Below are 17,118 nucleotides of genomic sequence, written 5' to 3'. Positions count from 1 at the left end.
AATAGAATCTAATTAAAATTACTACTCCAGGGAATAAGAAATATTGAGGATTTATTTTGAATTGGTTTTAAGTATGGAATAATTAATTGTCTTTACAGTTATAAAATGTGATTGTGTTTACAAAATGTTGGGAATTTCTGCTTTGACAAACAGATAGGTAAGTCCCATGGCCTTCACAGAGGCAGGCAGAAGTAGAAACTTTCAAAAAAGTAACATTTATATGGATTTAGCATGGAAATAGAAAAATTTAAAGAATAATTGAATCAAAAAAAAACATGGTAAATGAAATTTGGTGATTATATATTGTTTCGGATGTTAACACTAGTTGAGAGAAGAGAGAAAAAATAGCAAGCAGAAGCAGAGAACAGGATCATTAGAAGGGACCTGAGAAATAGCCGTTTCATCAATTTTAGCAAACTTAGCACAGCATGTACCAGTACTAGGATCTTGAGTGAGGTGTGTGAGTTTAGCTCTGCCTAATATGTTACTACCTGTGGGATGTTTGGGAGACTATATCTTCTTTGAGATGGAATTTCTTTTATAAAAAGAGCTTAATGCTACCTTACTTAAATTTAAGGGTTATCATGAAGATAAGTGAAATAGTAAAGGACTACAAAGGACCAAGCAAATATGAATTATTTTTTGCAGTGGAGAAACAAGCACCTGGGGAGAATATATGACCTAAGGTTTCTATAGCTTATGATCTAACCAGGCCCGGAATTTAGTTTTTCAAATCCTAGTAGTGTGTTTTTTCTATTGTGCCAAAAAGTGGCACACCTCAGAGAAGGGAAAATGTGTGAATTGTGGGCATATTGGGGATAGCAGTGTGTTTCTGAGGGAAGATAGGCATCACTACTTCCCAGAGATGCCCCTGAAAATGATATAGAAGATGCTGAAGAATTCATCATGATGGCAGAATGAGGCATTTGTAGTAATGCTGAGAACAGAAGAATGAACTAAGTGGAAAATTTGTAAGCATGCTTTTGAATGTAGATTTGTTATGTGAACAAACTACTTAGTTTATTTTTAGTTCAATACAATAGTTGTTTTAAGAAAACATGAAATAACTACTCAATATAAAATGCATTTAAAAACTCTGTAAATCAGTCAAAACTTTATTCCCTTTATCCTAATGGTCACCAGTTGAGTCACTAATACTAGTACACTCTATTTCTGAGCCATCTTTATTCATGTCTACATTGTGTGGTTGGGCAGCTGTTACGTGGGGTCACATGATAAAATAAAGAACTTCTTCCCATACCGTTAAAAAACACACACACATTACTGTTACACAAAATCATTGGCAGAATTCGAAATAAAGAAAACAATGAAATAAAGGAGGAAAACCGCTTTTCAAACAGGTAGCATTTTTCATGTAAACTTCCAGTTCTGTCCACGTGAATCCACAAATGTTATGCAGTTAAGCATAGGTATAGATTTGGATTCTTTTTGCATCTATGTAGCAGGGTAGGTCAATGTTTGTTAGTTTGTTTATATTTAGAGACAGGATCTTGCTATGTTGCCCAGGCTGGAGTGCAGTGGTACCATCATAGCTTACTGCAGCCTCAAACTCCGGGGCTTAAGTGATCTTCCCACCTCAGCCTCCTCAGTGGCTGGGACTACAGGTACATGCCACTATTCCTGACAAATTTAATTTTTTTTTTTTTGTAGAGATTGGGTCTTACCATGTTGCCCAGGCTGGTCTTGAACTCGTGACCTCAAGCAATCCTTCCACCTCAACCTTCCAAAGCATTGATATTACAGGTGTGAACCGTATTGCCCAGTCTTAAAATATATTCCTAATTATTTTAGTAGCTGTGTAGTAATTTCTTGTTGAATGTACCAATGTACCATGATTCATGCCATTATTGTTACACATTCAGAGTATTGCAGCAATAACACATTTTAAAGCAATTCTGCAGAGATTATCTTTGACATTTTATTCTTTAAAAAATAATTCCATCTGGGTGCAGTGGCTCATGCCTGTAATCCCAGCACTGTGGGAGGCCAAGGCGGGTGGATTACCTGAGGTCAGGGGTTCGACACCAGCCTTGCTAACATGGTAAAACCCCATCTTTACTTAAAAAAAAAAAAAAAAAATTAGCAGGGCATGGTGGTGGGCACGTGTAATCTCAGCTATTAAGGTGGTTGAGAACTGTATAAAATTAGTTCATTTTGGACTACTAAAAAAATTTCAAAACTTTAGAATTGGTTATTTTTGAACGAATGCAAAACAATATATTAGAGGCTGGGCACAGTGGCTCAGGCCTGTAATCCCAGCATTTTGGGAAGCTGAGGCAGGAGGATCACCTGAGGTCAGGAGTTTGAGACCAGCCTGGCCAACATGGTGAAACCTCATCTGTACTAAAAATACAAAAATTAGCCAGGTGTGGTGGTAGGTGCCTATAATCCCAGCTACCTGGGAGGCTGAAACAGGAGAATTGCTTGAACCTGGGAGACAGAGGTTGCAGTTAGCCAAGATCATGCTACTGCACTCCAGCCTGGGCAACAAAGAGCAAAACTCCCATCTAAAAAAAAAAGATTCCGCTCTTTTCTGTATTTACTGATGTTCCTAAACATTTTACATTTTGTTAAATTTAGGTTATCTCCCTATTAAAAAACTACAAGTGACAGTGATGACTCCTCTTGCTCAAAATTAAACCAAAATGAACATCAAACTAGGATTTATTGGGCCTCAGAAACAAGAAGATATAATTGATTCATTTGAACATCATAAAGAGGGAATGAAATAATAGTGAAAAAGCAGCCCAGAGACCAGAGTAACTTGTTTCTTTGATGTATCATTTACAGTAATAACCCAAAGGGGTGCCAAGGAGCTGCTACTCTTTGGCTAAGCTTTATTGTCCATTCAGACTTTGTCTCCATGTTTCCTTCCCCCTTCCTCCTGTATACAGAAGGTATACAAAACTAACATTACTTTCTTATACTATATTCCTTATACTAGGCATCTTGCTAAGTAAGCACTTTGCATATATTATTGTCTCTTTAAACCTTTCCAACAATCCTTATGGGGTAGAAAAATAGTATTTCCTTTTTAATTTCAAGAAGATATTCCATTAGTTCTTATTAGACATATCTAATAGTGAAAATATTTAAATATTTGGCCAGGTGCAGTGGCTCACGCCTGTTATCCCAGCACTTTGGGAGGCTGAGATGGGTGGGTCACCTGAGGTCAGGAGTTTGAGACCAGTCTGGCCAACATGGTGAAACCGTCACTACTAAAAATACAAAAATAGAGCTGGGTGTGGTGGCGGGTGACTGTAAACCCTGTATACAAAAGGGGGAAGGAAACACAGAGACAAAGTATGCATATACATATAGAAATTCTGGAGCAGCAACTTACTCATGTATACAACTTGCCGAATCTCTCTAAATTATGCTACTACCCCTAGTATGTGGAGCATGTTGGCCCAAACTTCCTCAATCAGGAAACTTTGGAATGAATAGGTGTATTGCTAGCTGTCTTCACTTGGGTTTAATCTCAACATTTCAGAGCTGCAAAGTGCAATAGATTGAGAGTGTTATTAACAGATCTGAATTTTAATTTCAGTTTTGCTCCCGATGATCGCTGTGATCTTAGGCACATCACTTCACCTTTCATCATTCATTCACTTTATCTTACCTATTCATTAAAAGCCAATCTGCTTGCCCTTAGTTGCTTTCTAGTGGTATTGATGGTGGAGGTGGTGAGTCAGACAATAAATACATAAGCTAATAGAACTATGAAAGAAGGAAAAGTAAGTGATGCAGTGGGGATAATGTACTTTTTAAGATAGGGCATCTAGGATTTCTCGCGGTAAGTGAAAAATGAAGAGGTTTAACTAGATGCTAAGGGGTGTTGCACATTGAAAGGCACATGTTTCTGTCTTTTCACTTCTGTGTTCTGGGAAGGCCCACCAATGCCTCTAACCTGTAAATAAATGCAAATCTATTTAAATCAAGTGATACATCAACTTTATGTTGCTTGATTTGGAAATAATACATAAAAGAAGCAATAGCTAAACATTTTAGTGTTGTTTGGGGAGTAGCTGCTGGACTATAAACACCAAAACCGTAACTTAAAAAAAAAACAACAAAAAACCCAACAACGCTGCCCGAGACGGATCGGAAACTAAGGTGTTTGCAAGGCGCCAGGTTATGACACTGTTCCCAGACGTCCACAAGGCGCAAAAAGAAAATCTCACTAGTCAGCTTTGCACGTGCTCTGCGCTGGGTGCTCCTGCGTGTGCCTAGTCCCTCCCTGGCTGAGTCCAGGGAGGAGGAGCCAGAGGCGGGGCCGACTGGAAGCAGCCACCTCAGCGAAGCTGCAGGATTTCCGCAGGGCGGGAGTTGGTTATCTCCCGGAAGAAAACTGCTCCTGTCAGCGAAGTCTCCTGATTGCTCTGGGAGCTTTGCTTAGCCACTTCAAACTACAGAAGAAAGAAGCATCTAGCGAAATATGGCTACAGAGAGCCCAGCTACGCGTCGGGTCCAGGTGGCAGAACATCCCAGGTCGGGGAGAGGCGACGTCGGGCTTTGGGATATCCTGCGTTAGCTAGGTATAGATCGGGTCCACAGCATTTAGCTGCTCCCTTGGGGCACTGCTTTTGGTCCCGGAAAGTAGGTAGAACCCTTGGGATTCTGTAAGGACACGTAGCTGGGCTTGGAAAAAAATTACGCCGCAAACACATTCCACCTTGACTGCTACCAAGGGTTGTATGTTTTTTGCTTAATCCATGCAGATTTTCCTTTTCCTTTTCTTGCTGTAATTAGTGCTCTTTCTACTGGCCTTAAGGAGAAATGCCCAAATCAACTCTGAACCCCTCACATGCCAGTTGATTCTGCTTTTTAAAAGTCTTCTTTCTAAATATTCATTGAAAAAACCCACAAAAACTCTCTTGGTTTCTGCATCCCCTTTTTTAAAAAAGCACGAGAATCTCAACTGTCACTCAGGAATTAATTTGGGGGCAGTCCCTAGCTACAGCGTAACTAATAGTTTAGTAGTGTAGTGATCTTTTCAAGTACAAGTACTTTGTAGAAATACTTCTTTGTGACTAATAGGGCTGAAATCTCATAAAATGAAATCTCTCACCTGCTACATTAGCCAAGGGCTTTCCTGAGGTTGGCTTCTCTCTGCCTTTGCTGTTTTTAGCTGTTTTTCTGTTAACTTTTTTCTCTGACATCAAGTCCTTAAGCTCTTCTTACCTCGTGGTTTATTATCACCATGTGTCAGCTGATATTATACTTTACTACCACTTGAAGATATTCTGTCATCCTTAAACCAGCAGTGTGTCTTTAGTTGCCAGAAAGAGGCATAATTCCTTATTATAGAGTACAGCACAGCTTTGGACTACTTCTCAATGTCTTTGAATGTTTTAATGTACTTAAGAGTATCTTGCACAGCACTGTTGCCTTTATATGTTTGAATGAATTAAGACACACTGTTAAAGGCATGCTTCCAATAAGATTCATGAGAAATTTATTACATGAAAATAACCGGATCCCTTGTAGTTTCATTTTTTTTTTTTTTTTTTTTTAGACAGAGTCTTGCTCTGTTGCCAGGCTGCAGTGCAGTGGTATGATCTCCGCTCCTAGTTTCAACCCATTCTCTTGCTTCAGCCTCTTGAGTAGCTGGGATTACAGGTGGGCACCACCACACCCAGCTATGTTTTGTATTTTTAGTAGAAATGGGTTTCGACATGTTGGCTGGGCTGGTCTCGAACTCCTGACCTCAGGCGATCCGCCTGTCTTGGCCTCCCAAAGTGCTGAGATTACAGGTGTGAGTCACTAAGCCTGGCCTGTAGTTTAGTCTTTTACATAAAACATATCCATGTGTAGATTCCTGATATGTTTCCATTTTACATGATTTTAATAATAAAGATCAACATTTCTATCTATATTTACCCTGTTTGGGGGAGGATGGTGGTAACAAGTATAGGTACATGTACTAAAAGTGAAGAATTGTTTACTGAATTTCCTTAGTGTTCCTTCTTGCTTTTTATGATTTTTATATTGTTCATTCATGTGACAAATATTTATTGTTAATATTTATTCTATGTTATCCACAAAGAGATCATAACAGTTAGATAAGGTCTTCCATTTTCTTGTTTTTCATTTGTGTGCAAAATGTAATTATTAGCTTCAAGCAATGTTTTATTTGCAGGAATCTTGCAGCCACTTAACTCATTTTAAAAGGGATGTATTTTGTTAAATCTAAATAGTATAATCTGTAAATTCACCTAACCAGTCAAATATTGCAATATGCTGAGAAGGAAAAAAACAAAGACCACATGGTCAGCCTGCCTGTGGAACTCTGTTTTTGTTTTTTGTTTTTGTCTTTTTCAGGATGCCTCTTCAACCTTATAGGACACACGATCCTTTGATTAAAAAAACTAGTTAACCATATTATATGTTTTAGTAAAACATAGTTTATTATTTTTATGTAAAAATCAAATGGAAATCAAAGTTCTAATATTTTATTTCTGTATCCCACTCTTGCATGGTACCTGTACTGTAAGACTCTAAATTTCACTGTTCTAGTTTCGTTTGCATTCTTAGCACTTGTTCTCTTATCTTACTTTCTCTTTGGGATTTTTTATTTTTATTTTTATTTTGTATTTTTAGTGGAGACGGGGTTTCACCATGTTGACCAGTATGGTCTCGATCTCTTGCCCTCGTGATCTACCCGCCTTGGCCTCCCAAAGTGCTGGGATTACAGGCTTGAGCCATCGCGCCCGGCCAAGGGATTAAGTTTTTAAATTGTTGGATTATTATTATTTTTATAGCAGTTTTATTGACATTCATATATCATATAACTAACTCATTTAAAGTTTGCAATTAAATGGCTTTTAGTATATTCATAGAGCTGTGCAACCATCACCGTAATCAAATTTTGAACGTTTTCTTCTCAGAAAGAATCCAGCCATTCCTTAAATTAGCACACCCCAGAACTCCATTGCCTTTCCCCTAGCCTTAAACAACTACTCATCTGTTTTCTGTATTTATAGATTAGTCACTTTGGATATTTCAAATAAATGGAATCACATAAAATATGGGTTTTTTTTTTTTTTTTTTTGGTGACTTGTTTCTTCCATGTGGCATAATGTTCTGAAGGTTCGTGTATCAGTGTATCATTTAACATGTATCAATACGTCATTCCTTTTTATGGTCAAATAATATTCTAGTTAATGGATTTACATTTTGTTTCTATATTCAATAATTGATGGACATTTGGATTGCTTCTACCTTTTGGCTCTTATGAATTATGCTGCTGTATGAACACATTCTTGAGCCTCTGTTCTACTAGTTAAGCTAGGACGGTGGCACTGAATACATTCTTAATGTTAAAAATTTGGATTACTGAGAAGTATAATCAGTAAAGCCTGAAAATCCTGCAGTTTCTTTCCTCACTATTGTCTCTTATTTCTACCCTGGGCTGCCAATTTCTACTTTCCTTCTTAGAAGTTATCCATTTGGTTTGTATCCTCATAATATCATTGTATCCTTATATCATTGTTACTGTATTTATAAAAATGATATAGTCACATAAGTCCAATAATTATATTTGTTGTTTTTTACTTACTTTTTTTTCACTTAATCTTTTTCAGATACCCTGGCATATCAGTTCATCCAGACATATTTCACTATTTTTATTTATTTAATTTTTTTTTTTTTTGAAATTGAGTCTCACTCTGTCACCCAGGGGCTGGAGTGCAGTGGCACGATCTTGGCTCACTGCAGCCTCTGCCTCCTGGATTCAAGAGATTCTCTTGTCTCAGCCTTCCAAGTAGTTGGGATCACAGGCATGTGCCACCATGCCTGGCTAATTTTTGTATTTTTAGTAGAGATGGGGTTTCACCATGTTGGCCAGGCTCGTCTCAAACTCCTGACCTCAAGGGATCCACCTGCCTTGGCCTCCCTGGGATTACAGGCTTAGCCACTATGCCCCACTACGTTTTTAAGGGCTGAGAGTATTTTCTAATATGAATACCATTATTTATTTAATCATTCAACATTTAGTACACTTAGATTTCAAATTTTTCTCTCTTGTAAATGATGCTGCAACAAACATCCTTCTCTCTATATACATACATACATACATATGTATGTATATATTCTCTGAGCATTTCTGTGAATTTTTTAAAGCTTATTCATGAAAGTGGAAGCAGAATTAAAGGTAATAAACGTTTAAAATTTTGATAGCTTCTGCCAAATGACCCTGCAAAAAAGATGTTATTGGATTGTCTAATTCTAGTTTTATTTATTTATTTATTTCTTAAGATGGAGTCTTACTCTTTTGCCCAGGCTGGAGTGTAGTGGCACCATCTGTGCTCACTGCAACCTCTGACACCTGGGTTCAAGTGATTCTTCTGTCTCAGCCTCCCAAGTAGCTGGGATTACAGGTGTGCACCACCATGCCCAGCTAATTTTTGTATTTTTAGTAGATACCAGGTTTCACTATGTTGGCCAGGCTGGTCTCGAACTCGTGACCTCATGATCTGCCTGCCTCCACCTCCCAAAGTGCTGGGATTACAGGTGTGAGCCACAGCACCCAGCCTATTTCTTGTTATTTTTGGAAACTCTTTTTATATGTTTGTATTTGTGTATGTATATGTATTTTTAATAGAAACCATTTATTCTATATATTATAAATGTAATTTCTAGTTTAACTTCATGATATCTTTTGTTGTGTAGATATTTTATAATTTTTTTTCTTTTTTAAGACGGTGTCTTGCACTGTTGCTGAGGCTGGAGAGCAACGGTATGATCTTGGCTCACTGCAACCTCTGCTTCCCGGGTTCCGACGATTCTCCTGCCTCAGCCTCCCAAGTAGCTGCGATTACAGGTGCACACCACCATACCCAGCTAATTTTTTGTATTTTCTTAATAGAGATGGGGTTTCACTATGTTGGCCAGACTGGTCTCAAATTCTTGACCTTGTGATCCACTTGCCTTGGACTTTCAAAGTGTTAGGATTACAGGTGTGAGCCACTGTGCCCGGCTGACATTTTATAATTTAAGCAGTGTAGTTGTTGAATAATAATGATAACATCTTTGTCTTCATCGTTATTTTAATGTGTCAATACAAATGACCACCAGGATGGCTAGATAGTAGAAAGGACAGCTTTATTGGCAGTATCAGTTTGCAGACCAGGAAGAGAGAGTCTCCAGTGTGGACTGAAGGTGCTCTACCTTTGAGTAGGGAAGGAGAAGTTTGGGTTTTATGTCCCACAGAGTTTGTATTATACAATAGAGTCATACATATTCAGCAGGTTTTAGGGAAAAGCTATACATATTTATGAGAGGAGCCAAGCACATGTGCAGGGGTAAGCATATATGTAACATATATCCCATGTTCACGTTGTGTCAGGTTTTATCATGAAAATAAGGTGGAATTTGGCTCTTTGCATCAAAACGTAAGCTATGGGGCACAAAGACAATTAGTGCACAGCCTCTCTAGGTTGGCTGAAACTGAAGGTCTGCAGTTGTTTATCAGAAAAGAATGTAAGGTTGGTCCTCTGTCCAATCAGAATTGTATTTCTATAGCCATTCCTCAAATTTTGAGGAATGGATTGTAAGTCAGAGTTAGGAAGTGCCCAATAGCTCCTATTGCTAGGGGGCTTAGCAAGAGTATGGTTTTACCTGTAGCCATGAGAATTTAGGAAGTTGTCATGCCTCAAGCTGTAACTTTTGTTACCTTAACTTTACGATCCCCCTTACTTGATAAAGGGGCGTTACTCTAGTTTCTCAGATCACAAATGTTTTGTGGTCAAATAGGATGTTTGCTGTTTCTGGTAAACATCCTTTATTAAATTAAGGACCTGCCCTTTTCTAGTATGTAAGAAAAGAAAAATAGTTCAGAGTCATCTGAGCTATGTGAGATATGCAAAATTTTATCAAGCCCAGAGAGATGTGAATATGGCACTTCAGTCACATCCCTCTCCCTCTTTGCACCCATGCCAGAGAGCAATCATTTAAAGGCATTTTGTTCCTGACTAGTTGCTTCCCCTTTTACCTTCATATTCCTGTAATCTGTGATAAAAAGAACAACGTACTGCCAATCAATAGGTTATGCTATTTTAATGTAAATTCTTGGTAAACGACTTAGGAACTTCCCTATTTTTCCCATGAAAAACCACTGGTAACTACTGCTAATCAGAGGGTACATTCAGGTTAACCTGAATCTATGCTCCCAAGTTTGCAATCTTCAAACATGGCCCAAATAAATTCTGTGTTAAGTTTACCTTACCTTTTTTGTCTTTAGATCAACGCATGACAGATATTTAAAAAACTTTTATATTTTATTTTAAAAAAATTTGAGGAATGGCTCTAGAAATACATACATATATATATATATATATATATATATATATATATTTGTTTCTAATTTGCACTTTTTTAGAGGATCATGAAGTCATAGAATTTTCGTCTTTTTATTCTGTTAGCATAATGCATTTAATCATCAGATTTCTGGTGTTGATTATCTTCATATTCCTGGAATTAACTCTGCTTGAACACATGGGTTATTTTAGGTAATTACTGCATTCAATTTACCAACATTTTATTTAGAGGTTTTCTATCTATTTTCACAAGTGAGATTAGCTCATAGTTTGCTTTTGAGGGCCATTCTTGTCAAGTTTAAGCATCTGGTTTAGACTAGACTCCTAAAATGAGATGGGAAACTTTCCATAGCGTCTGTTATTTAGAACCATTTATAAACAGAAATGACCATTTTTTTTTTCCTTTGAGGTCCAACTAACTTCATAACACTTTTTGGGCTTCATTTCTTACAACTTTTCTATTTCTTTATTTTTAACCTCTTCTGTTAATTTTAGAAATTTGTATTTTCCTAGAAAAAACACCTTTCTGGATTTAAAAATTTTTAAATCTTCTTAAAATGTATGTCTGCTTATTATTTCTAGTATTGATTTTGTTTAATGACACTCAAAGTTGTTTTCTGTATTTTTTTAGTTAAAGAACCACCTTGTAATTTTTTGATCCAATATGCTATTTTTCCCTAGTTCATTTATCTTTTGTTTCTTCTAATTTCTTTAATTACTTTTTGCTAGGTTCTTGTGTTATATGCATACTTATTTATTTTCATTATTCATTTTCTTTTTTTTAAAGTACCTATTATACCACACAGTATGTTTTAAACACTGCCATGTAACTCCTTAATCAGATAAAGCAAAGACAAAAATGTTTCTTATTAGAAACTTACAGTCTTCAAAGATTGCACTTTAAGTTTCATAATTTGACAAAGAATTCATGAAACAATCTACAGACAAAGAACACTTGTAAGCAGACATGAGTATACTAAATTGTTTTTTAGGTATCAATTTAGAAACATTACTTACATTAGTGGTAATGATGGAGCTGGAGTGTCTTGTACCTTTTCCAAGCTGCACGGTGAGAATCACCAGGAGTGTGGTATAACTTATGACCCTTTCCAAGGCCACAGATCTTTTGGCCTGCAGACGTCAGCCCATGCATCTCCCTTTGCTTATGGACTGCTTTTGTGATCCAATGGGAGTCAGGATTTTTTTCTGACACCTGTATGAAATGGATGAATGAGGATAATCTCAAAAATTTTGTATGTTGAATCTTCACCAAACTAAAAACTCAGGACTCTTATCTGGACATGGTGACTCACACCTGTAATTCCAGCCCTTTGGGAGGCCAAGGTGGGCAGATCACTTGAGGACAGGAGTTCAAGATCAGCCTGGCCAATATGGTGAAACCCCATGTCTACTAAACATACAAAAATTAGCCAGGCATGGTGGTGCATGCCTATAATTCCAGCTGCTCGGGAGGCTGAGGCATGAGAATTGCTTGAACCAGGAGGCGGAGGTTGCAGTGAGTGGAGATTGTACCACTGCAGTCCATTCTGGGCAGCAGAGCAAGACCGTCTCAAAAAAAAAAATGCATATACATATAAATAAAAGAAGTCTTAAAATGTATGTATATATGTATAAATAAAAATGTATGTACATGTATGTGTGTGCGTGCAAACACACACACACACACACACACACAAACACACATATGAATTCAAGACTCTTAGAATCCCACAGTGGCATCCAGCTTTCTCCTCTGCAATGGACTTCGAGCATACTTATCTGGTTACGACTACGATGGACAGACAGGCTTGCCATAAGCTGCACCATTAGGAAGTGGGCATTTTCAGCTACCACAGTGTACATGAATCCTATATCTCATGTAACCTTGCTTGGCCTTGTAGCCCAGTCAGCACACTTTATTGGGCTGGGTGAGGTATGGAGCTCTGTGATAGAGCAGAGAGCTGGCAGTACTTGCTAGCAGGGACTCTCAGAAGAAAGTGCATGACATCAGACTGCTTCTTCCTCCACAGCTCCTGGATGTACTTATATGAAGCTATCTTGGCTTACCTGATGGCTGCTGCCAGACAGAAAGCAAAGAGCCTTTCTCCCCCATTATTTATTTTCATATATGAATAGAAGGCTAGAAAATTTTCTAGTGCCATTATGGTTTTATCTTATGGGTTTTGGTATGCAGGCCCTTCATTATTATTTTCAACACAGCTATAGTTTTGGCCTTAATTTCCACTTTCTTTCAGCTTCTTGCTCATTAATTTGCTCTTAAATTCTTTTCATCCGTCTATTCAACCCATCTACTATTTTTATTTTCACCATCATAACCTTGTTTTCTAAGAGCTCTAATACAATTTTAGTTTTATTTTTGTTTATTTTTTGATCTTGGAGAAATTTATTGTGATGAAAGGAACAAAACAGAGATTCCAATTTATCTTCCTTTCCCAATGGTAATTACCATACTTTGAAATTCCATCTCTAACATATATTAAATTCTCAAATATAACAGCAATAATAGTAATAACTAATAATTATTGTATACTTATAAAATCCTAAAAACAAACTTTTGCAGTAAGTTCTAGTATTGGTTTCAGTTTGTAGATGAGGAAAGTGAGGCATAGAGCAACTCATACAAATTAACATAAAATTCATGTCATAACCAATTGTTCTTAAATTAGTATTAAAAAATAATATTTTCTGGAGAACACAAGCACAGACAGGATGGGGGACTCACCCAAGATCACAATGGAAGACTGAAAATACATGTCATAGCTCCTAAAATTTTAATTCATTCATTTCTGCAGTAAGCCACGCGGTCTGGCATCAGCCCTTTTAGTAAAGTCCATTTCATTCATGACAGTCATAATTTTGTTTCTCAAGTTCTGTTATTAATACTGCTTTTCTTTTCTTTTCTTTCTTTCTTTTTCTTTTTTAAGATTTTAATTCAAAAGAGCATTCAGAGCACTAGAAGCAGCAATTTGTGCGGTAATACTTTGGCCAATTCCCCCTTTAATAATATGATTGTTGTAGGAGCTCTTATTTTCATATTGAAATGCTCATTGTATTCTTTTTTGGGGGCATACTTTCAGTGATTGTATTAAAACCCAAGGTCTTGTTGGTAGCTCACCTAGAGGTAAAATAAAGCTGCTTCCCCCAACTACAGCCATACCATTCATTATTAGATGATTAGGGATGAAGTTTAGAAAAACACTGTACACTTCAGTTCTTTCTGTTCTTGGAGAAAATCCTCCCTTGTTTTCTTTTATAGCCTCCATGCATTTGAATTTCAAAGGTAGGAATGTTGTATAGTAAGCCTCTTGGTGATGAAGCAGTTATAAGCCTTCCCAAGGAAGACTAGGGAAATGACAATGTTTTATAACTCAAAATCATTTAATTAAGACACATTTTGAGAGACGCATTCTAACTCTACTGTTAGCACTTCATGTTATTTGTATTTGCAGTCCTTATAAAAACAAATTAATAAGGGTTCAAGTTCAGGAGAACCTGAATTTCATCTGTATATGATTTTCACAGGCAGAAACATTAACTCCTATTAAGGCTAGAAGAATTATCTAAGCCAGAAAGGTGGGAGTTACACTTATCACTCTCTTTACCACATTTAATTGTACCAATTCCTTTGGATTTGACATTTTAAATATCACCTTAACTTAATCTCACCCTTCTCTACCTATAGCTTTAAAGTACTTTCAGCATTTCTCTCTTGATATATTACAATGAACAGATATTAGATCTCTTCGTTTCTACAATCCAAATTCCACACACTTCCCAGTTTGCTTTTTCAAATGCAGAATTGATGATTTACTTCATTTTTAAACGTCTGTTCAGATCCATTGCCTGTATGTTAAAAGCCAGGTTCCTCAATATGGCATAGTAAGGCCCTTTAGGATCTGAGGCTTCATATCTTCCAACCTCTTCCCCTCTGTTTTTAGATCCCTAATTGCAGTTTTCTGAATGCAGTATGCTTGGGCCTTTTCATGCCAATTGCTTAGAATGCTTCACACTAGCCCATTTATCTGACATCATCCATTAAAATTTACTTCAAACATTACCTCTTTGGGGATCTTTGTTTAATGTACCTTCCCTCTTTTTGATTTATCTTACTGCTCATATTCTCTCATAGCAAGGACTAAATGGTGTTTCTCTGTGATTCCAAAGGATGAGTGTAGTAGTGTGATCTCGGCTGACTGCAACCTCTGCCTCCTGGATTCAAGCCACTCTCCTGCCTTAGCCTCCCGAGTAGCTGGGGTTACAAGTGCATGCTACCACATCTGGCTAATTTTTTGTATTTTTAGTAGAGATGGAGTTTCACTGTGTTAGCTAGGATGGTCTCGATCTCCTAACTTCGTGATCCACCCACCTTGGCCTCCCAAAGTGCTGGAATTACAAGTGTGATATACTGGCACTCTTTATTAAAAACTTAGCTTTGTGGGCCAGATGCGGTGGCTCATGCCTGTAATCCCAAAACTTTGGAAGGCCGAGGTGGGCAGATCACGAGGTCAGGAGTTCGAGACCAAACTAGGCAATACGGTGAAACCCTGTCTCTACTAAAAATACAAAAATTAGCCAGGAATGGTGGCATGTGCCTGTAGTCTTAGCTACTCAGGAGGCTGAGGCAGAAGAATCACTTGAACCTGGGAGGTGGAGGTTGCAAACGGCCTAGTAGCAGAAACTAAAAGGTTCACAGAGACAGGTGGAATGCAAAGAATACTAAGCAGAGAGAAGTTATAATGGTGTCTTTGGAGCAACAAGAGAATGAGGCAGGAAGAGAACCAAATAAACTGATATAAACAGTTTCTGATGACTATTCAATTCCCAGGAGATGAGCTTGAATAACTTCCAAAAATATTCAACATATTTTTCTATTATTATATTAAATTTTCTTGAGTTTTTTGGGGTGTGGGTCTGTTTCTTAATTAATTAATTTCCTGAATATATCAGGCTTTAATAAATGTTTATCGTCCTGGTGTTATTACCCGGATGCATATGATGTGGGACTACAAATAATGAGGGCTATTCACAGAATTGACTTGGGATGATTTGAGATTATCAAGTTATTAAATCTATTACAAGAATTTTGGATCTAGAAGAGACCTATGAGGAACATCTAGTTCAAATTCTCAAATTTTGGAGAAGAGAGGCCAAGAGAAAATGATTTGCCAAACTTTGACATTGAATTAGAGGTCTCAGAATTAGAACTGTGGTTTCCTGATAGCCAGTCTAGTTTTCACTTGACTACATGTTCTGAGTTAGACAGTATAACCCCCTAGATTCATATCTACTTGAAACTGAAGAATGTGACCTTATTTGGACTAGCATCTTCGCAAATGTAATCATTTAGGATGAGGTCACACTCAATTAGAGTGGACTTTAATCCAATATGACTGGTATCCTTACAAGAAGGAAAAATACAAGAAGGAAAACAGGGAGAATGCAATGTGATGACACAGCAGAGATTAGAGTGATGAAGCTGTGAGCCAAGGAACACCAAGGATTGCTGCTACGAGAAGGCAGAAAGAGGCAGGGAAGAAAGGATTCTCCTCTACAGCTTTTAGAGGTACTGCTGACCTCTGAGTATAGGTTTCCGGCTTCAGAATTGTGATTATAAGTCTCTGTTGTGTTAAGTCATCTAGTTTATAGTACTTTGTTATGGCAACCTTAGGAAACCAAATATACTGCCACATGCTACACCTTTTAGTATAAAGAGATTCTTCCCTGACTGTCACCGAAAAAGTATAGAAAAATTACATTCTTCAAACAGGAAGGAAATAGCTTTTTCTGTTGGGTATATCAATCTTAACTTTTAAATTCTTCAATGTGCTTAGCTATACTTTTGTGCCACTTAGAAATTATAGTATTGTTCATCTTCGAATTTTCAAGAAAGTATGTCACTAGGAAATTTGCTTTTAACATTTTAAGGAATAATGGTGGCAGGCATATGGAGTGTGTGTGTGTGTACGTGTATATGTGTCTTATGGATTTTCTGTTATATGATATTCTGAAATACGTTTTTTAATTTTCAGATTACTAAAGCTAAAGGAGATGTTTAACTCCAAGTTTGGATCTATTCCCAAGTTTTATGTTCGAGCACCAGGAAGAGTCAACCTAATAGGTATTTCAAAAGTTCCTTCTCTTAATTTTTTTCTTCCTCCTTTGGTAAGATCTAAATTTTTACAAATATTTTTTTCTTAATTTTTCCAAAAATAGAATATTTTACATATATCTACTAAGATGTGCCTTTGCATAAGGAACACACTTTACTTTCATCTTTCCCAATCCATGTTATTAGTATTGTTCATTTGTTTTTTAAATGTATACATTTGTTGAAACCAAGTTGTTAATATTATTTTCATGGAAAATGAAAATATTCTTCTAGGCCAGAGGTTAAAATTCTAGACTGTGGTAAGTAGTTTTGATGGTTTTATATTTACTCATTGGTATAGGGTTGCGGAGGCCCCACAGGGTCGTGGGGTGTCCCTTATGCTGTATTGAGGTACAGGATCCAAGAGGTAAAGAGACAGGACACTGAAGAACTAGTGAAAAACATCTGGACTTGAGGGGCCATACCACCTGTCAGCGGAGATCAGTGGCGGCCCCCAAATGCCCAAGAGCATCTGTATTTATTAGGTACAAGCAGGGGGCAGGATCTTGAGTGAGGTGATCATCTATATGCTTAGTAATAGGGTATAGATAATCATGTGAGTTAGAAGCGAGGGGACCCCCATTATGTCACCTGGGCAGAGAGGTGGGC

The 17,118-nt window shown here is 37.3% G+C and overlaps 2 protein-coding genes across 6 annotated transcripts in view; one reads left to right on the top strand and one right to left on the bottom strand.

The window, feature by feature from the left end:
- Positions 1 to 4,315: 4,315 nt before the first annotated feature.
- GALK2 (galactokinase 2) overlaps positions 4,316 to 17,118 on the top strand; it is a 114,857-nt gene continuing 102,054 nt past the window's right edge. The window contains exons 1-4 of one of the 5 annotated variants that reach the window (XM_074393628.1): positions 4,316 to 4,512; positions 7,608 to 8,176; positions 8,724 to 8,845; positions 16,391 to 16,479. In XM_074393628.1, coding sequence (XP_074249729.1) covers positions 8,153 to 8,176; positions 8,724 to 8,845; positions 16,391 to 16,479 — 235 coding nt within the window. In that variant the 5' untranslated portion in view covers positions 4,316 to 4,512; positions 7,608 to 8,152. Of the gene's footprint in view, positions 4,560 to 7,607; positions 8,177 to 8,723; positions 8,846 to 16,390; positions 16,480 to 17,118 lie in introns of all 5 variants that reach the window. The other 4 variants (XM_074393626.1, XM_074393629.1, XM_003928873.4 and 1 more) reach the window with 4 other exon arrangements.
- FAM227B (family with sequence similarity 227 member B) overlaps positions 9,106 to 17,118 on the bottom strand; it is a 349,113-nt gene continuing 341,100 nt past the window's right edge. The window contains exon 13 of the mRNA XM_074393630.1: positions 9,106 to 11,553. Within this exon, the coding sequence (XP_074249731.1) occupies positions 11,359 to 11,553 (195 nt within the window). The 3' untranslated portion in view covers positions 9,106 to 11,358. The remainder of the gene's footprint in view (positions 11,554 to 17,118) is intronic.

This window comes from Saimiri boliviensis, chromosome 2 (assembly GCF_048565385.1).
Source record: "Saimiri boliviensis isolate mSaiBol1 chromosome 2, mSaiBol1.pri, whole genome shotgun sequence".
Lineage (NCBI taxonomy): Eukaryota > Metazoa > Chordata > Mammalia > Primates > Cebidae > Saimiri > Saimiri boliviensis.
Note: the sequence above shows the minus strand (reverse complement) of the source record. Positions and strands in the feature narration are given on the sequence as shown.